A 22468-nucleotide genomic window follows, 5' to 3' on the forward strand; every position below is an offset into this window, starting at 1 on the left:
ATGTATAACATCAGGATAAGTTCCTCTTATCAGTTTCATTTTTTCAAGTTTATCCTTTCCATTGGGCCAGTTTTTCTGTATTATACAATTAGTCTATTTATGACAAATATGCCTGGTACAAATTACATAATTTTAATTTTTGGATTTCTAAGTGTATGTGCTTGTAAATATATATCTACATGTTTATATGTAAATATACATACACATACAATCAAGAATTAGTTAGTGGACAAGCAAAAGTGTAAGAAGTAAATTTCATGTGTTTAGTTATAAGCGAACATCATACATTGCGAATGGTTGCTGACAACATTCTTTTTTATTATAGATGTTCTTTCATATTATCACTGAATTCCCTCCTACTCATTTTATATGTTTAACATTTTGTCTAGATATACATGTAACATGCTGAATAATCTGCTGTCATACTGAATGACACTCAAGCTTCTTAGTTGTTCAGACGTTTCATTTTTCATGCTGTAACATGGAAAACGGAATTTAGTAAAATTTGCACTGCATATTCAGATAAGCTGCTTCACGTTTTCTCTTGAATTCCAGATTTCACTTAATTTCTTTCTGTATCTGTATTTAACTTATAAGTAATTACAAGAAGTGTACTTGATGACCTTTTTATTTTAAGATTATTTTGAATGGTCCCTGTGTTGATGGTCTTACAATAGAAATTACTAGTCTCAAAATCAGTATTTTACTTATGACTTCTAAGTATTAACTGGAGAAAGAGAATCGGTCTGTGGGAACCACATTCAATAAGTCATGTACAGATGCAGTAATTTTGCAAGATTTCTATTTTAAAATCTAACTGGAGCAAAGCACTCTCCAGTTATCCTGAGAAAATTATGTTTGACAAAATACTTCTGTTTAATTAATTGTTTTGAAACAGCCATTATGGCAGCTGCTGTGTTTGTGAAGGGGATATTAAGACTATACACCACATACTAAATCCTGATGAAATCATTGACAGGGCTAAACTCTGTAGCATGTCAATAACAATGGTTCTCTGTTCTCATATAATTGGTTTGTTACATGTCACTACCAGTTATGTTACTATCAAGTTTAATAATCTGAAATGTGTTAATCACTTATTTGCTCCAATGTAATGTATATAATCTAGTTTGACTACACTTGTTCATAGTGAAAGTAACTGCTATATGTATTCAAAGACTAAGAGTGAGCTAATATCTAAAGTAGAATTATTTCTGTTATGAGCTGAGAGAATCCTTGTTACAAGTTGAAACGAATATGTGAACGTGCCTTCATTTGAGATATTTGTAAGTGACTGTTAAGGGCATAACTAAAACAGGGCATATTAGAATCTGTCCAGAAAGCAGCACCATGTTATTTCATAGAATCAAGGTCATCTACTCCAGCCCCCTTTGCTGAGGAAGAATTAAGCATACTTAGACCATTCCAACAGAGGTTTGTCTAACCTGTTCTAAAAAACCTCCGATGATAGGGATTCCAGACTATTCATATGAATACTCCTTATCTCCCTTATTTATAAATGAGAGAATTTTACAGAGCACAGAGATGTTAGCAGGCAAACATCAACCCACTCAATGCAAGATCCTCAGAGCTGTACATGGAAACAGCCTCTTATCTTACCATTTCAGTAATACTAGTTACAAGTACATAGCACACTTTGTTTTGGAAAAGACTATTTCAAGTTAAAGAGACTCATCTGCATGAAGATACAAGATTATGCCAATAGCAAACATCAAAACAATTACTACAATGAAAAAAACTGCATGAAAGCACAACCCAAAACCCCCAACAAATTTCCAAGCATCATTGCCCCAATGGAGGATATTATACCAATGTCAGCAAGCTTTTGACAAAAGCTGCTGAATTTCAAATTGGCTCAATTGCCCTATATACACACAATGCAATGGACAATGAATTAATGGGATTGTTGTGATGAAAGGTGACATGGCAATCACATAATATTTGTATTAAGCAGGGAAGGGTTTTGTGATAGTGAAAGGAAGGGAATTAATAGAATGAGGACAGAATTTAATGTATTTCTTTATTATTATTATTATTGAGGCAAGTTATTAAACATTTTAAAAGCTTCCTTGCGATTATTGCTTGCAATATATCAAGGGAAATGCCATTTTTTCCCCCTGATGACAGTCCCAAAATGCCACCATAAAGAAAGATACTCTTACCTTGTAGTGGTAAATAACCTTCATGACAGTGGGTGAGAGAGAAAAAAGGCACTTTTTCTCATCTAATCAAAATACAAGTTTAACCACAATGACAAAGAAAATCCCTCCTCCCCGCCAAGTTTTTTTTTCCCCCTGCAAAAAAAGATAGAGGATGGCATTTCCATACAGATCAGCAGCATGCTTTTGGTTTGTTACTTGATTTAAGACTTTTTTATTATCATTAAGACTTTTATTAGGGTATGGTTAGTCTTCTGGATCCCTTTTCACCGAAGTCAGTTTTAAGTGAATTTTTTAATTCATTAAATATCTTAAGCATTAAACGTGGATAAATTAGGAAACACTCTGGGTAGTGGGAGGTATTATTTCTCATCCTATTGCAATTAAATGTAAATAAAGATTCCTCCCTATGTAAGAGACTTTGTGGAAGTCAAGGTCTCCATACTGTATTTTTCCTGTTAACCAAATTGCAGACTCTTGAGAAAGATAAAGATTACTTAGCCCTGGTCCACACTCACTAGCGATTCGGCGGCAGTCGACGGGAGTTACACTAATTACGCAGAGTAACTTGCGTAACTCACGTCGACTGCTGTGCTTCCCTTCTGCGCTCTGTCTACACTGCGCTGCACTACTCGACGGGGTGCTTTTACTCAGTCGACTTCCTGATCGATTTGAGCGGTCAGTGTAGACCCGCTCAATCGATCTGGAAAGATTGATCTGGCGGTGGCGAATTTGCCGCCGTCAGTATAGATATGGCCTTAGTTTTCTCTTTTACATGCAAGTTCCTCCCTCTCTCAATATGTGGGCAATCTTTAATAATGTTGATTGTGTCTCCTCTACTACCCAAGATGTGAAGCTATTTGCAAATTGGAGGTTTTATGTATGCTATTACCTTTACACAGTTTTATGTTGAATAAAATTTTGGCTTGGTTAGGCTTCATGTTAGTGAATGTCCTTCGAATTGATCAAAAAAATATATGGAAAGAAAGTAACTATTAAAAGAAAGTTATAAGATTTAGACACTTGCTGACCCATACATGGTTATGTTCCGACAGGTTAGTGATCCCCCAGAGTCAATAATGAGTCAGTTCGGGAATAAATGAGTTTTATTATAGAAACAGGAATAGTATAGATCTTCAACTAGTTACTATAAAATATAGACTAATATAATTGTTTTTATATCCTATTAACCACAAAACATAAATTGATAAAAGAAAGTATTAAACAGGCAACTAACTATAAAAACCTAAACTATTATTAAACAGACAGTGGTTCCCTGCCCAGGAATCAAACCCTGGTCTCCCACATGGTAGACAGAGACACTTACCACTATACTACACAGACAGTTAGTTAATTGCAGGACATGGAAAGGGGTTACACAGGCAGTTAAATAGACAACGTAGCTGTAGAATACAGACTGATGGTTAACTCCTCACCATACAGACTAGAATCCACAGCATTACTCGATCCAGCCAGCAAAAACACGATTCGTGCTCGGGGGGGGAGGGGGGGGAAAGAAGACATGGGAGCGGGAGAGTCGGGACCAGTTGATCAGGCTGGTTGCGATGAGGCTCTCAGCGGGGGCTTGGGAAAGACCCCTCTTTATGGACTAAATGGGACATGAAGGGTTAACTGATTGGTCAAGGGATGGGATATGGGCTTCGTGCCAGCATCGGATTGGCCGGGGGACACCTGCAGTTTTCCTGGTTGCTGGGGAGTTTCGTTTCCCATGGTCAGTTACATTCCCCATATAGAACATGGGAGCCAAAGGTACAGCCGATTCCATGGTTACGCCCTAATAAATGTCAGGTCATGGGTTGACTGTTAGCACCGAATGGGTGGGGGGGGGGGGGCGCGAGAGGTGGTCACGTGCAGGAATTGTGCTGCAACAGGTTAGTGCCATTAAAATGTTCAACTGGTCAACATCTTACCCATTCTTAAAAACCAAACAGCAGCATAAAGTCATTTACACAACAGGTATCCATAACTAGTTACCTAAAATGGGAAGTGGTGGTTTTCTTTTTTGAAATTCATTCCAGACTCCACACCACAGTGTTCTCTGGTGCATAAGCCACTTTCACCAGTGGAATTTGTCTGCTCCCTCTTGCTCAGTAGACTCCTGGTCCATGTCACCCCAACCCCACACTATCCTATTACAGGTCCCTGTTCCACTCTCCATCTCTCTTCTGACGCATTACTAATCCCTTCTCCCACTCCTTCCTATTCCGGGTTGGTAGCCGTTACTCAGATCCAAAGCAGTCTGATGTTGACCGCCTCACCACTAGCCACTCTAACAGCAATCCCCTGTCATCCTTCCTCTGAAGGAGACATTCCTTTGTCCTGACACCTTCCACCACTTCCTGGACTACTTTCAAAAAGCAGGAACAGGTAACAGATTTATAACTGAGTCTTTCTGCAGCTACGTCTGCCCCTACTTCCACCTGAAAGCAGATCTCTCTCCTGCATCAGCAGCAAAAGAAGGTCTACAATAGGAAGTGTGACCACTAATGCAGAAAAAAATTAAAGGTAGTTTTTTTTCAAATTACCAAAATACCAGATTATTTTATTAAAAACAAGATCCTCCCATATTTTAGAAGTTTAGTTAGAAAGTATAACTACTTTTTAAAATTAACAAACATTTAGAAGTTAAGATCTTTAAAGATAATAAAAATACAACTTCTCATATTTAAAACTGCTGCTGCCTAACAAGACTGTATGTAAGCATACAGGTAGACTTGGGGAACGTATAGCATCCTCCATGAAAAGGACGACATGGCAAGTGATTTAATAACAGGGCTTACAGATTTACCCCAATTGAAAGCTCAACTGTAAAAAGTGCAAGTTCATAAAATGTCACAACAACATATAACAAAGGTTAATGAAAACAGATGCAAAAAAAGACAATCCCTACATTACTCCAAACCAAAAAAGCCTACTAATATAGTTCAAGGACTGTGTTAAAATCATGCTTTGTAAATAAAAAAATGCAGTCCAAAAATTAATGAACTAAAATAATGACAAAATGAGCTATTCCACCCCTTTTGGATCCTTAAAGAAAGACTGTTGAGGAAAAATAAAAAAAACCAGACAAAGGCTACTGAAGCAAGCTTCTACATGACCCACACTGTCTCTTTGGACCCTGGGCCTTCATCATCCTAATCCTGATGGCCCAGATAACATTGCCACCTCTACCACCTCCAGCTAAAATCTCAGCCAACACCTGGGATGAAATGGGATCAGACTAACAGCTGCAACGAAAACAGCTCCAGCCTATTTTCAACTGATTTTTTTTAAACCCAAAATGACAGTTACCACCATCTTCAGTACCATTTAAGAGACTGAGACACAAGGTGGTTTTTCTTCTAAAAACTCTCTCCAACTAAAAGGAAAGGAACAAGGGATGTTCTTAAAATAAAAGCCTTATTTAATACTTTACAGTTAAACAGTTTTTTCCTTCTCTTTTATCTTTAATAAAAGGTTGAAAGGCTGTTTAATGATGTGTCTGCGACAGTACCAAGCGGGCTAAGATCTCTATACACCAAATCATGGACTTTGTTGAACATTGTTTAAAGTTGGACAGTGACTGGCTCATGTTAACACTTTTTGCCCATATATTCCATCTAAGTCAATATAACAGTGACCAAAAGAAACGGTCTCTCTATATAACAGAAAAAAAATGTGTAGAACACATAGTGTAGTGTGCTGGGGAGAAAGTATCCTAAACCATTATACAGCCTTGTGTATAGTTAAGATATTGTGATTTCATTTTTATTAAACACAGAGAAGATTGATACCACTCAAATCAGCTATTCCCCCATGAGTTATGATTACAGCTGTAGCAATATGCCAAATATCAAAAGCTACCGTAATAGTCACTGCCTTTTCCTTCAAGAGGAAACATGCCTGTAGCCTGTTAATGCCAAGTAGACATCTTTTTTTTTTCTGCAAACTTGAAATGAGATAAAAAAGGAAAGCTTGAGATCTGTCACATTTAAATAAATACTACTACTAATATATCTACTGTACCTCATTCTGAAGTTCGTCACCACTTTTACTAGATGCAAGCATCTCATACAAAGTACAGCAGAGATCATCTGTTGTTGGTTCTCCAGGGGTTCCTTTTAGAGATTCATTTAGAAACTTCCCAACCTCACACCACAGAAAAGAATCATCCACTTTCTCCAATGACTTGAGATCAGAGTTGTCGCCATAGCAATTCTGGAAGTGTTCCAAATGGTTATTCAGAAATTTCTTGTAATCTAAGCTTATAGTTTTCTGTGCATCAGCCTCACCATTTATTGGCAGGTCTTCAGAGTGATCCAAGTCATGCATCTCAAATGAAAATACTATGTTTTTACCAAAGAATACTCTTTTATCATCATTTTGCCCTTCAGCCATCTGTATAAATGCAGTAAGCTGTTCTTCAGTGAAGTAAGAAGCAATCCGACATGTGGCATTACAGGCAGCAGTAGCAGACGACGATGGAAAGGGCCCAAACATCTGTTTGATTGCCTTTGTTTCATCATGACCAACACATTCCTTCATGTGAAACATCTTAAAGAGAAAAACTGCTCCACTTTCAATTGCTTCTTGTCCATTTTCAGTTCCTACTGTGCACAAAACACAAAAGAAATGTTACTACCTACATTTTAACAACTAGGATGATTTTTGTACAGTGTATCAGATAACTATATTCAATTTGTTGCTCCAAGTATTGTGTTATGTGCAATTAGAGTGACATGAAACTAAGAATCAAACAATAAGAGTAAGTTGGTTGCAGGTTTTTACAGTTACTGAGATAGAATAATAAAGCATTTATCTATAAAGAGATATAGTTTTATTTATGAAGTATTTCTATGCCAATCACCTTGGTATCTTCTTTCTACATGAGCTTAAAACTATATATTTTCACACCATCAATATTCTTTGCACAAACTAATGTTTTTAAAAAATGGAGAAGGTTGACGTTCAGTAAATCAAGCAATCTGACAAAACATTCTACTTTAGAACACAAGAGAAAGCCAGGGCTCTTCTCTGCTCCTCTAGCTCGGTTTACCCACTAGGAATTTAGTGTATACTATTAAATATATACATTCTAGTTTAGAACTAATGCAACATGGTGTTTATCTACGTCAGTTCATGCTGAATACAGATGTTTTGTCTATTGGCAAACAAATTTACAGTGCTCAACTCAGCAAAAGCATAAAGAACATTAATTTTACCATTAATATTTAGAAATCAGTTTCAAGAAGAACTCGTAAGGAACCAAATGTCACAAGAGAATCTTTAACTTATTTGTTGCAGGTTGATATTCTGATAGATTTCTGGTTTTGCCAATGATTTCATTTGCCTTGTTCTTGATGTGTCTCTTTTTACAAGTCATACTAATTTGTGCTGAAGAAATGATTAATTATGTAATTTTGAAAGACACTGTATACTCCTAATTTTTGTTTATTTGCTTATTGATGTTCTGGGGGTAAAAACAAAAAAAATCCAGAAAAATATTTTGTACTAACTTAATTTTAATGTATCATGCACTTTAGGAAGCAAAAGGATTAACAATTAATTGAATTACATAATTTCTAATGAGTGAACTCTATACTGGAGTGTCCTCTGGCTACTTCTAATCCTTTTAAAGTGTTTTACTACTAGATGCAGATCTCCTAGGAATCCAATGACAAAGAAATCCATCCTCAAATACTTAAAAAAAAAATAAATAAAAACAAAAACAAAACAAAAAAACACTTCCTCAATTATCATTTGTGCCTAAGTACAAATAATGTTCCTTAAAGTCACCAAGACTATTATGGCTGATCTATATCTGAAAAGTTTCAGGTGTTTTTCATTCATAGGCTATAGAGCAATTCCTTCTTTCTATCACAATTATACAATAAAAACAAATAATGCTGTTACTCACAGCACAGGTTAGAAATATTTAACCAGAACTAAAACAAATTTGCATGTTGATTGGCTAACTAAAACTTATAGCAGCTGTACCTAACTGAAGTTCATGTTGAATTTAAAGCACAATAGCAAGCCAGCCTGAACCTCTCTTTGTATCTAGGGTAGGTTAAGATAGATCTCTCCTTGTTTTTTCTCAGCACTGAAAGCTGAGTTAATGTAGGCAGCACCAAAATAGTGAAAAAATATCCTTAAGAATTCCAACAGGTTTCAACCAAATTAATTCTGGAGACCTCAGAGATAGAAGATCAACTTTTGACTTCATTTCCTCCTCAGAAAGGGATTGCACATCAAGACAAAAAAACCACAAGATCTGGATGAGGGCAACTCGGAGCAAATCTACACCAGACACGCTAGATTGGTGCAGTTACATCTGCAGTGCATCTGGTGAAGATGATGTATACTGACAGGAGAGCGCTCTCCCTTTGACATAATTATTGAATCTCCATGAGAGGCAAAAGCTACGTCAGCGGGAGAGCATCTCCGACCAACATAGCGCCAGTGTGGACAACGCTTAGGTCACTGTAACTTGCGTTGCTTGGGGAGGAGGGGGAAATGGGGAAGGTATCTTTCACAGCCCTGAGCAACATAAGTTAGACCAACTTCAGTGGTAGTGTAGACCTGCCCTAAGTTACTCATTTCAATAATGTCACCACCTGTTCATGCAAAGATAGTGTTATAGAGCTGAATAGCCAGAATTTAAAATATTCTGAATCATATACAAAAGATGTAACAACAAATAATTGATTTTCTGCACAAGGAATTAATGGACTAGTTATAGAAGGTGCTAAGGAACCCTGAAGTCAATGGTACTCAGCACCTTTGGAAACATCAGGCCAGAACTGAGTAATACATATTCAAAGCAAGCAAGATTTAAGTCACTTAAATCAAAGTAACTATTTTAAATTACTTTACTAAGGTTCGTTCTTGTTGCTTATATAAGGTAAGTTTAACTGAATAAGATGGCTTGATTTAAGAAGTTCCACTAATTTTTTTCTGTTGTAAAAATTGAGGAACATATTTCTGATTTACTTTAAACTTACAGTTACATGTCTCTATAAACTAAGCCACTGGCTCCTAATTTGTCTAGACGACAAACCTTGTTAGGTCCTGGTAAAAAGGTAAATGGTGAAGGGACATCATTTTGCTCTGTTGTGTTAAGCTTCCAGGATCCACGTAAGCATGTATTGAAGGGTTTGCAACTGCATCGTTATGGATAAGCTCCAGGCCATGTCTCTTGCTACTCTGCCTATGCAATGAGAGCACATTCAGGTGAAGCAAAATTCTAGCCTCAGCTTTCTACAGGTCATCTCATTCCCTTCTCTTAAGTGAAATTATTTGGGTTCAGAGAAAAGTTTTCCTGACATTTTCTCATCAACAAGAAGAAGGTCTGTAGGGACAATTTTCTGAGCTTGGTTTAACCATCAAGAAAAGGGAGTTATTTCAACCAACGGATCCATTGTAACTGATCTTGTTGCATGAGAATGGGAAACGCAAGCTATGAGTTCTCATCAGTGGTTAAAGAGGCTATTGCCTTTACAGGTTGGAATCTGGGGTTTTAGCTTGCATTTCTTCAGACTGAGATTGGACACAGAAGCAGCTGAGATGGGACAGAGTTCAGATTAAATCAAATCCACTGGAAAATGGGAATCCGACTTGTTTCAAGTCATGCTTTGGGGCATTTAAGTATCCAGTAGGTTTCTAAGAAAAACGTATCTTGTTGTAAAGCTAAAATGAAACAGGACCAATTTCTATGTTAGGTCCCCTCTCCAACCTCAATGGACTAGGCAAAGGAGTTGAGGGGGGTATTATTACTGGGCCTACAAATTTACTCTAATTGTGAGTTTAACTGTAAAAAATAAGTTTATAAAATGTTAAAATAATTTATAACAAACAGTAACTTGATAAAAGATAGGAAGGGTAGGAATAAATTGTCAATATTCACAATGAAAAGTGGTGAGTAGTGGGGTCCCCCAAGGATCTATCTGGGACCTGTGCTGTTCAACATATTCATAAATGGTCTGGAAAAGGGGGTAAACAGTGAGGTGGAAAAGTTTGCAAATGATACCAAATTACTCAAGATAGTTAAGTCCAAAACTGACTGTGAAGTTACAAAGATCTCTCACAAAACTGGGTGACTGGGCAATAAAATTGCAGATGAAATTCAATGTTGATAAGTGTTTTCCACTGTGCATTACATTACAATCTCAACTGTACATACAAACTAAAGGTGTCTAAATTAGCTGTCATCTCTCATGAAAGAGGTCTTGGAGTCATCATGAATAATTGTCTGAAAACAAGGCTTAATTTGTGTACAAAATAATGAGGGAATCCGCTACTCCACCCACCATTTGGGTCCTTAAAGAAAGAGTATGGTGGCAAAATATAGAAGAACAGACAGAGGCTACTGGAGCAAGTTTCATCATCATGGCTGCCACCCCCAACGTCTCCTGGGACCCTGGGCCCTTATTGTCCTGATCCTGAGAGATGTCCTGACCAGATCGCCAGAGAGACTGACCCACATGACATTGTCACCTCTACCGGTTACAGATGAATCCCAAACATCATCTAGCAAGAAATAGGATCAGATTAGGAACAGTTCCACCCCATCTCAACTAGCTTCCTTTTCCCCCCCAAAGGGACAGGTGTTACCATCTTTACATGGTCAAACAAGGGTTTTTTTCCCTTCTAAAAACTCTCAACTAGAGGGTAAGGGAACAAGGACTGTTGTTAAAAAGAAAGCCTTATTTCATACTGTACATTTCAAATGCTTTACCTTTTTTTCTTTCTTTATCTTTAATGGTGTATTTGCAATAATACTAAGCAAACCCCACGTGTTTAACTTTGCTTAATGCTGGACAGTGACTAAGTTAACACTTTTGACTCTTTGGGCCCCTGTATTCCATCTAAATTAATAGGTCATTGCTCAAAGTTCCTATTGTAATTAATAATTTCTCACCCACCTCCTCCATCCAAGCAGATATACTTCAATGCAAAGTACCAAAAATATCGTTCTCAGACAACAAATATACAATGGAGTGCATGTATTGCAATGAGACTTCTAGGAGTTGGGATGTCACATACTGCAATTTCTTTGAGTCAGAAGAAGAGAATTTCAGGGGGGTTTTGCATTTGTTTTTTAATTAAAGTCTTAGGTCTGTATACAGTGTCCCAACACCTTGGTTAGTGAGGTCATTTATTTCAAATCCATGCTTAACTCAATGTTATTTTTCAGTGAAGTTCATCTTTAACAACCTGCTATTCTCTGTTTTGTTTCAGAATATCAATGCCTCACATTTCTTTCTGGGTACGAAGGCACAGTATTAAATACTGTGCTCATCAGCAGGCAGCAAAAACACAATGTCTGCACTCAGCTGGGAGGACCACTGCAGTGCTCAGCAACACTTCAAAGACACAGAACAGGTGGGTTAAAGTAGGATTAGCTGACACCAACTTTATATCTATCTACAAAAGAAGTAGAATGCTCAGGAGCAAGAGATGCAGGTAAGTGCTGCCAGGATTGCTTGAACCTTTCAGTCATGGATCTACCTTTGGGAACAATGTAAGAAGGAAACTAAGTCATCCCCTTAAAAGCAGCAACTAAAATCCAGTCAACAATTAGAGATATAGTTGAAAACCAAGAGAGCTGGATGAGTTATTAAAATCTGTTCAGCATTCTCAGTTCATCCCTTTTGTTTAAAAACAAAACAAAACAAAAAACAAATCAATCATCGTTAGTGTGAAATATACTTTCGTAAAACTCACAAGAGCCAGCAGAGAGTGCACAATATTTACTTTTTAAAACTACTCTAAAACCCGTAATAACCAATTTCAAGGATTTCCTAAAAGATTTTACAAATAGTTTTGAGGGAAAGACTTTTTCCATCAACCTAGCGCTGTCAACATCAGGGGTTAGTTCGTCTTAACTATGTTGCTTGGGGAGGGGTGGTTTTTCACATCCCAGAGCAATATAGCTAGGTTGACTAAACTTCTGCGTGTAGACTTGGCCTTAGTTAAAGTGTCGAGCATGAACAAGAAGGTCTTTATCTGACAGATACAGAAACAAAACACGTCATGCAACTATCCCACATTGTGAAAACGAAACCAACAGATCTGCCCTACTCTTGGAAAAGAAGCTGCAAGAATGCCTAAGGCCTACAGACATATTAACTTGCTTAACCAATTGCTTTCAATCTCTCCTACACCAGTTTGCTTGGACTTATAAAAGGAGTTACAATCTAAAATATGGTTACCTGAGTTTTCACTAGAGAATGTAGACTCAACAAGATAAACTACAGTTTTTTATATTAAAGAACAGAAGGGGAAATGCAAACTGTGAGATGAAATCTCATCACTTCTTCTTATCTGTTTAACCCTTATCTGTTTATCCTTTCCATATGACTGTTCCAGCATTTGTTTCACTTAGGATTCTGTAGCTTCTTGCACTGGATTCAGTCACCCTAAAACGAGGTCACCATGCGTTCACGTTTCAGGGCTCACTGGAGGGCCCACCCTGTGATTCTTACTAGACATATACCAAGTGTGTGCTTAGATTTCTGCCTTGTTTCTCTGATCATTCCATTGGTGTTTACCAAGTTTCCTTAATTCTTTTCTTATCAGAGGCTTTTTAAGTTTGATTCATTTCGAGGATGGTATGTCATTATTTGCCCCTACTATCAACCGGGATCTTGGCTTTCAAGCAATTTCTCTTATTATCCCAAAGTTATACCCTGGTTTATATCTTAATATTTCTTCTTTTTTATGCCAGACAATTCCAATTACTTCTAGAGTGCAATATTTATTTACAATGAAAACTAAAAAAATCCTTATAATCCTCTCACTTTGGAGAATTTACACAATATGTTCTTGAATTATACATAAGCATTTCACATTATTTGGAATTTACAATAGCACAAGAGATACTTTTCCAAAAGAAAGGCACAGATCTGACTCACAAGGCAAACAAACATGAAGATTCTAATTTGAGTGAAAGATTATTCATGGTATATTTGATTTACAACGGTGGGTTCAACCCGTGGTCCACAGATGCCTGGGGGGTCCACAGACTACATCTAAGATTTCCAAAAGGATCCGCACTGACATTTGACATTTGACATTTTTTATGGATCCACAAATGAAAAAGGTTGAAAACCACTGATTTACAAGGAAACAATGTATAGTTTGGGGGTGAAAATGTGGCTTGGATTTCTTGGGGGTAACAGTTTGACTAATTTGACCTTCAATCGGACAGTCACAACTAGAGATTTAATTTACAGCTTTCCCACCCTTCTTTCTTTCTTTTTTGATCCATTTAATATGCAACAGGCCACTTTGCACAGGAAAGTAGGCTGCAACTCTTGCTTGATAACTTGGAGTTTTTTTAACTGGGTTGGGAGGAAGAAATGTATACCAATAAAACCTAGTATGAGAGTTTCTCGCCTAGGTGAGTAACAATATGGTCATTTCACCATTTTAGTTTCTGTAGCTGGGGAGGGGAATGGCCAACTGTGGCTGACCTATGGGCCGTTAGACAAACTGTCACACATAATAATATGAACCATTTTCTTATTGTCTTCACAGGTGGATTCTATTTGGGGGATAAACAAAGGTGGACAGTTTTTCTACTTTTTGAGGACCAAAAGGAATCAGTTAATAATTAAAGGCATATCTGTCCCATCTATTACTTACACAGGTAAAAACATGAGACCCTTGCATGTCCTGATCAACATAACTTAGTATCCATTTTTAAACATGTAAAATTTTGAGTAATACTCCCAAAGTTTCAGCCTCGTATTGCTTTAATTACCTAAACTGTCCTGGAAACATGATTGCTTTTAACAAGCAGTCATCTGTGTTCACAGCAGTGAAAATCTGGATGCCTCTACTAGAAAATAAAGGATCTTTTCTATTTGTATAAACAGTTTTGCAGGTTCCAATTATCAGAAATGTAGGAAAGGCCACATTGCTTGACAATTTTAGCATAAGTTTAAGGCAACTCAGGAAAAGCCTGCTTAGCCACAAAAGTCCAAAAAGCATGAAAACTTAATACCCTCATTTACTCTCTGTTGGACAGCTACCTTAAATTATTTCTTTTAAAACTTGTTGTATAATGCCCACAGAAGCTGCTTCATGAGTTGAAGTTATTCAGCAACGTATTGGCACATCCCCTTCAGTATGTGATTAATGACCGAATGAAATATAAAATGACTTACCTGCCCATATTTGTTCTTATATGTGATCACCATTGTATGCTATCTTCAGGAAGGGAAAGGGATATTGGAAAGAAAGGGCAGCTACACAGGCAAAGATGATAGGTACTTTTTACCTCCTGAGTCAGCATTATACTCTGCAACTGCCAGAATGCAGAAGGTTTTTTAAACTGAATTGGCATCATTAGTTTGTAGTTCAGAGGATTTTGAGTGAATACATTTCTTTTTCTCAACTAAGATACAGAAAACCAAAAGAGTGCAACCCTGCATCAAAACATTATTCATACTTAAGGACTGAGAATCAGCTTTTTTTCTTTAAAATAAGATGCAAGTCTAGGTCAGATATAAGAAGAAAGAATGCACTGAAGATGAAAATATAGTGTATGTACAGAGACTTTTGTCCTGAGAAGCTGTGATGGGGCTAAAGCCTCTAATGCAAGAGGCATGTTAATGATGAGTATATGCCAGTAGAATAGTGGGATTTCTATGAAAATGAATGACAGAATATGGCTTAAAAAAGAAGAATTAGGGTTGGGGTGCTCAAAAGGAAACACAAGTGAAATAGTCAGCAGGCACTGTCTTGTTAAGCTTCCATGAGTATGGAACAGTCAGAAGTAGTTCTCTTGTACTGTTATTTTGGGAGTGGTATTTCTTTGCTGGAGTTTGTTTTATTTATCTTATTGCCCCCTGTGTATCACTGAGTGGAGAGACCTAGGCACTAAGAATCCAGACCCAACACATGCAAGGAGAGGAGAAAAGCTGCTCCAAATATTGGTGGTAGCAAGCACTAGAGAGAAAAAATAGAGAAAGCTTAAAATCACACCTCTAGGGAGAAGCCACACATTATTCCAAAAAGTGTTCTTTGCTGTTAAGGGTAACTTAAAACAAACAAACAAAAAAAAAACCCATAAAAACCTACCATTCCACTAGGTGGAATCATAATAAAAATGGACAAGATGATGCCTCTGCAGAGGCAGGAAACATTGTCCTGATATATAAAGATAAATATAAAATATAGATAAAAATAAATAGAAAAGATATTAGAAGCTTTTACTACACTGGATCTTGGACATTGATACAAGATTTTCAGGGTTAAGCAGCAACCTTGATTTTTTCCTGTCTGTATATTTTTGGGATAAACTGAGAAGAACAACACGAGTGACATTACAGGTATAATACTAATGGGCTTATAGCCTCCAGCAATTGTTATTTTTACTTAGGTCTTGTTTGTAGATTTGTCTTTAACGTGGTAAAATATATTAAACCTTCTGGAAATTAATGTTAAGGATTACTAACACCTTCCCATTCTGTCAAGCAAGGAAAAAAAAGTCTGGTTTAAGGACATAACCTCACCTTAGTTAAAAAAAACACAAATTTACCAGCAAACTGTTCCAGTTATGGTTTTTTGGTCATAAACCAATGTTTATTCATTACCTAATTTGAATAGTGATCTTATAGCACAAACATAGAACTTAGCAGGGAAGAACTACACTCCTGCTTCTACTACAACAGAATCCCTATTAATTAAAATAGCTGCACTTCCCAAAGAGGCTAAACACCCAAATGTAGACTACCAACATTAAATTGTTATTTTGCACATCACCGATATAATAGAGTAAAACAAAAGGCATAGCAAGTTCATTCTTCACCAGTTAGTCAGGAAAAATGGTAGTTCAAATAATTCACAACAAACCAGAAAACTAATGAAAAATGAATGAAATGAAAAAAATGAAAAAAAAATTAAGGTATTAGGGTTTAAAAGTCACATCCAAGGATCATATACATTTACTACAAAACTAGGAAGCATTTAGAAATTTGTCCTGATACTAAAGGAAGAATTTTTTTTCTTTTTTTATCTTTTCTCCCCTTCTGAAAATTCTTGTGTCATGGGATAATAAGCAGTCAGGGTATACAATGAGCTCAACATTGCTGCTCCACATCTTTCCACTATCGAGTGTTGCATAAGCAGGCCACAGAGGCAATCTGAGCCCTAACATGTCCAGCTGGACTTTAGAAGTCCTGACAGTGAGAAAACCCACTTAGCTGCTGAGATACGGGTTGTCTCAATCCTTTCAACAAATGCCCTGACAGGGTCTCAGTGTACATCTAAATGGCTTGGTCCTACCAGATAAAACGACAATGTTCTCACAACATCCAAGTTTCATTATACATGGGATGGAATGCAGTTTAGTGAAGAATGCCATAAGATGAATCAACTAATTGATGTGGAAGTCACAAATCACCTTAGGCAAAAACTTTGGGTTGAGGCCTAAGATTGACTCTGCCCATGTGAAAGGCCATGTAAGGAGGGCGCACGATGAGGGCCTGGCAGATGAGATTATTATGAAGACAGCCACAAAAAAGGCAAAGACAATAACAGGTAGTCAGTGGCTCTAAAGGTGGGACCCATAAATCCAGTTTACACTAAGTTAAAGTCACAGAAAAGAAAGGGTTCCCGGATCAGCAGGAAAGCCATATTAGAGTCCTTTGAGGAATCTCACCATCATGCAGCAGCAAGGAAACAGCTTAGATACGGATGTATAACTGAGATTGGCTTGAGTTTCAATGCTATATCTGAGGGCACAACTAAACCTAGGGTATGCTTACATTGCCGCTGCGGCAGGGATCAATGCAGTGGCATCAATTGAGTGGCTCTATGATGATCAGAAAATGATCTCCAGTCGATTCAATTAGTACACCTCTCCGAAAGGAGTAAGGCTGCATCGATGAGAAGAAAGACACAGCAGTACGCCAATGTAAGTGCATTACGTAGCTTGTGTATCTCCCGTCCATCGCCAGTGTAAATCAGAGTACAAAACACATACATCAACGTACCTGTCTGCACACCAACTTACAATTTGATTTGCAGGCTGATATTAGACTACTAACAAATTAAGACTTACCTATTTGTTTTGCAGCCTGTAATATAGTTCTTAAATCTCCACTTACAGACTGCTGTTCTTTCTTGTCCAAACTGTCTTCAACAAATTTTACTAACTTCTTCCATGTAAGCTCAGAGGACATTAACTGTTTATGTAATTTTGACCTTTTATTCTGAAAAAGAATAGATGAATCAAGGAATAAATGGTAGAAATGTGCATTTTGTTTGGAATTAACATGCAATTCGTAAAAAAAAAGTCTACTTACACTATACATCCAAGCACAACGCACACATGTGCATATACAGATAAACACCATACACTTAGGACACATCAACTTCTGAGAACAATTTTATATTAAAGACAATATGTGCATTCACACTGAAAATAATTCATGCTGTCACCTAGAGCCAAAGTATACTTCCCTCTCAAATTAGGCTTTTCAGCACTGATGATAAAAACACTTTGCACTTCCACAGCACTTTTCATCCATGAATCTGGATGGTTATGGAGTTAACGCATGCCACCTTATTAGAAAAAGTGGCTTTCTACAGATAATTGATTCCTATGCCTTAACCACTACAATCAGAATGGCCAAGAAATCTACATTTCTTACTCACATAAGTTTTCCATTTATTCAATATTTGTAGCACCACCTGATTTTAAACAGTTTACGTGAAAGAATCTAACAAATAAGAGAAACCAAACAGAATTATGCTTTTATTCTTGAAGATGTACTTACTGGAGTGTGGGATGCATCTGATATTAAGCAGTCACATTGATACACCACATTTTTTGAAGAGTCAACTTAAAGTGAGAAGTAAGAGGTTACCAAAAAGCCCCAAGCTTTGTAAGAGGATCATAATCATAAGAACATGCATGCCAGAATAGACCAGTATTCATCTAGTCTACTATTGCATTTCTAACAGCGACCAAAACCAAATGCTTCAGGAGGACATGAAATAATTCCCCTAATCATGCAATCCCATACCATGAAAGGAAATTCCTTGCTGATCCCAGCTGATCAGTTTATACCTTAAAGCAGAAGAATCAATGGCCATTGTTACTTCAGTTTTCAGACTTCTTCATACCAGTACAGTATTTGCCTCAAATATCCAACTGCAGTAAATTCCACAGGTTTATTATATATTGTACATAAAGTTTTTATCTGCCATTTTCACAGAAATAAGACAGGATTCTGAACATAAATACTAGCTGTTCTTACTGTATTTTTTTTTAAACTGTTCGTGCAGGTGCAACTACTTTACTGCATACATATGACAACCTAAAGTATCCATCCTATTTCATCATAACCCTGATTCACCCCAGAGCAAATCCATCCTATGCATTAAATAAGTCAAGGGTCTTGTGTGTGTGTGGTTTTTTTTTTTTTTTTTTTTGGGGGGGGGGGGGGGGGGGGAGGAGGGAAATGACATACGACTGTATGTGACCACGTAATTAAAGACTATATCAAACAAATGGGCCTGTTACAAAACTCTCTGCCTGGAATACTCTCTCACAGTGAGAACTGGCATTACAGTGCTCTGCCTCAGATTTTCCCCTCCTCAGAATCTTGAATAGTGACTTCACAAAGTCTCTGTTTCAATAACACCTTTGTTTGGGCTCATTTATTAAAACAAACAAAATCTTCCAAATCCAAACAAACACCTCAAAGTCCAAACAGACCATGTCCAACAGGCTTAGAAACTTAGGTTCTCTGCTAACACCAAGGCTCCTCTCCCATGCTGACCTTCAATAATATTCACAGAAGGTTGTAACTAAACACAAGAATATGCAAATTTGCCCCCCCCCCTTCCCAGGTACCTCTTCTGCACACTTTGCCAATACTCCCAGGCTCTGCAAAGTCCTTCTCTGATGTTATAACAAAGCACAACCTTCCAGGGCTCTCTCTCTGGCGCCCATTTTTGGCCAGCAGGTTCCCCGCTGCTTCCCCTCCCAGGGGACTCTGGCAGCCTGTCACCAAGACCTCTCCACTGTCCCTGCTTCCTGGTCCTCTCTCCTTAATGGCAACAGGCTATTTATAGTGAACACCTATCCCCTTCTTAGTGGCATTTAATTAAGGGCCAGAGGCTTGGAGCCAGCCAGCCCTGTTCATTAAAGGGACAGGCTACCCTGTTACAGGACGAAGATAAGGCTTCTTGGCTAATCTGTGTTACCACTGCACCCTCACCAACTCCCAGTCACCAGCCTCTGCCCCGTGCCCTCTATACATACAGGCACCACAAGCTCTCCTACCAGCCCATCTCTCACTCACTAAACTCATCGGCACCATCTCCACATCTTTATCCAGTTAGTCAAGTCAACTCTGGAAAGCTGATTCTTTACCCAGTCTGTCTTCTCCCCATCCCTATCCAGCCCCAGTCTCCCAACCCCAAGCTCGTCAGCTGATCTCATTCCTTCTCTCATCCCCACTCTGGCTTCTTGTCCCAGTCCCCTACTTCAGACACCCCAGCTTCTCATCCAGTCTGTTTTGCCCCCCCCATCCTCTAGTCCCTATGGTCAGCCTCACAGCAGCCCAGAGAAGCAATTCCAAGGAACGTGTTGCTCAGCTCCCACAGCCCCACACTAGAACATGCTCATTGCAGATGTAGTCTTCTGAGAGCATAGCTGCCGAACTCTAGTAAGTTTCTAATAAGCAGGTGCAAAAAACAAAACAAACAAAAAAAAAATCGAGATTTTTCAGAAGGACTATAACTTGTCCTAACTTTCACAGGAACAGTAAAAAGGCACATCTGACATCATGATGAACCCTCTTCCAAATGCCAAGTGTCTTTTCCAAAGCATGGAGGTGTCACAGCATCTCAAAATAACGTCTTACAATCAGTTGGTTAACATGAGCAATACAATGTCTTTTCCCCTAATCTGAATTTTCAAATGGACTGAACCATTTTTGATTAAACTTGCCTCATGCTGAATTTTTTGGAAGTGTCACTTTCTGGGGTGCAATTCAGACCAGTGAGAGGTTGTGGCACTGCCTGTCCTGTAACGCTGAGTGCCTCAAAATGCTCTGCTGCTGCTCTCTTCACTGGACACTTCCAGCCATCATACAAGCATGCACTAAGTGCCTCTGTGTTAAGCAGTCCTAGTTCAACACTCTGATACTGGCAGCTTGCTTGTTATACCACTACCACTCTGGCCTGATGACCCCAAAATCTCCCAGCCCAAATTTCCCCAAAACCATGTGTTCTGCAATGTCCAACCCTCTCCGGGACTATTCAGAGAGGTATTAAGGTTTGTTTGTCCCTTTAAAGATACGATACCCAGCAACTTGCCAAATTAATTGGAGATAACATTCTCTTTTACCAACCACAGCACTGGGTTGAAGTATAACAAGTTTACACTCAAAAGAAGGTAGGATTTTAAGCGAGTGCAAGCATAAAGGATAGAGTTAGAAATGTTTACAAGCAAATAAAAGTGAAACACACTTTCTAGAGGCTAAATCTTAACAAAACAAGCTATAGCCTTTGTTCAAATTTCTTTAGTTTAGTTCAGTTTTTCTTTATCAAATCTACCTTCCACCAAAATGGCTGACCGACCTCCCAGTCAGTATCTCCCATAAAGTCAAAAGTGCTTTGTTCCTTTGTCTTCTTAGGTAAAAGATCACTTGGGGTTCTTTGCCCCTCTTTTATAGTCCAGTGCACCTTTGAAGGAAACAGATCAGTCTGTGTTTTCGCAAACACCAGCAGAGGAAGAAACCAGCCTTGGAACTTGCTTCACCACCAGAATGCTTGTTGCTTTCCTCACAGCTTGAATGAACATTACCGCCTCCTCCCAGTAATTTTCAGAAGAATCCATTTCAATCTCCTTCCTCTGCAATGATGCTGAATGGTCATTTCCTCTTCTTGGTGGCTTGATGGTCTTGTTCATCATCTATGTAAATTACATTCCCATTGTCTCAATGTACTTTGGAAATACATTTAAGGTGGCAGAATCATAATCTTTTGTCTAGGGCGGAATAACTTTAACCCAGCCTGGCAAACACATTTTGATAATTTCCAATGTGTTAATTTTGAATTTGTCCTCCATACATACACCACATGACAATATTAATGATCAGTGTATTAGCTTTCTATTGGTATCTTATATGACACCTTCTAGATACAGATTAGAACATCAGTGAGTTTGGGTACTCTGAATCAGTAAGGCCAGCTGAAACTTACTACCAGACATAAGTGAGCCTCTTGCACTGGGATGCTTTTAGAGTTACCAGCAGACAACTGGCATGGAAAATTTCAAGCTGAATGATTTAAGTTTGGCACAGTCATAAGCAACTGAAAACAGCATCTTTATAATGAGAAGTGTTGGACACTACAGGAGTTGCTACCTGCATCACCTATTATATTTACGAATTCCATTTGCTATCTTTTCTTTTCACAAGTAAATACACTAATACCAGTATTTGTAAGTTTTCCTCACAGGGAAGACCGAACACCAAAACCATCCCTCATTCTAGTCATTACCACTATCCTTCTCTATTTTTTCTTTTTTAAGGAAAAAAGAGATGTAATGATCAAAACGATCAGAATTTTAAAATAGGTAAACATCTCATTGTTCAAAAAGTACATTCTCCTTTACCAGCTCCTTTCATTCATGTAGCATCACAGAAGATAAAAAGTAGCAACAGTGATAACTGGCAATGCTGGACCCCAGGAATACTAACAAACATGTTTATTATTCAGAGTCTTCTATGACATCCGCCACTGGAGGTTATTTAAGAAAGCATTAAATAAAGTGCTGTACAATATTTTCTTCCAATTTATGCTGTTTTAGTTGTTGCTAATGCTTGGTTCAGTTGATGGATTCTCTTTTAATGTTTCAAAAACAAGAATAGAAACTAAAATCTGATCTCGGTTACAGTAGTGAAAATCCAGAGTAAACTGAAGTCAGTTGGGTTTCTCTGGGTTTACACAGGGTGTAAATGAAATCAGAATCTGGCTTCATATGCTCTCCTATGTGTGGGAGTTTCACATAGATCCAAAGTGCCAGATACCAATTTATTTCTATGCAATTTGCTTTGAAGATATATCTGGTTGATTAGAATTACATTTTTAAGAAAAAAAAAACCACGCCATAGTTCTTGTTTCTCTGCTTTTCATTTAAAAATTGCTGGCCTTGAATATAGTCAGCAACTCTTACTCCTTTGGACTTTTATAAGGATTGTCTTAAGTTTCAGTTTCCTCTATACCTATATTTCACTTTTTCAGTGATCGGCCTTGCC

The 22468-nt window shown here is 37.8% G+C and overlaps 1 protein-coding gene across 2 annotated transcripts in view; it reads right to left on the reverse strand.

Moving 5' to 3' along the window:
- ASCC3 (activating signal cointegrator 1 complex subunit 3) overlaps window positions 1-22468 on the reverse strand; it is a 479889-nt gene that overhangs the window by 433711 nt on the left and 23710 nt on the right. The window contains exons 3-4 of one of the 2 annotated variants that reach the window (XM_067546516.1): window positions 17254-17404; window positions 6207-6790 (exon numbers count right to left, since the gene is read on the reverse strand). In XM_067546516.1, coding sequence (XP_067402617.1) covers window positions 6207-6790; window positions 17254-17404 — 735 coding nt within the window. Of the gene's footprint in view, window positions 1-6206; window positions 6791-17253; window positions 17405-22468 lie in introns of those variants that run through there. The other variant, XM_067546517.1, reaches the window with a different exon arrangement.

This window comes from Emydura macquarii, unplaced genomic scaffold (assembly GCF_026122565.2).
Source record: "Emydura macquarii macquarii isolate MOO-44397 ecotype Brisbane River unplaced genomic scaffold, CSIRO-AGI_Emac_v2 contig_1146, whole genome shotgun sequence".
In the NCBI taxonomy this organism is placed as follows: domain Eukaryota; kingdom Metazoa; phylum Chordata; order Testudines; family Chelidae; genus Emydura; species Emydura macquarii.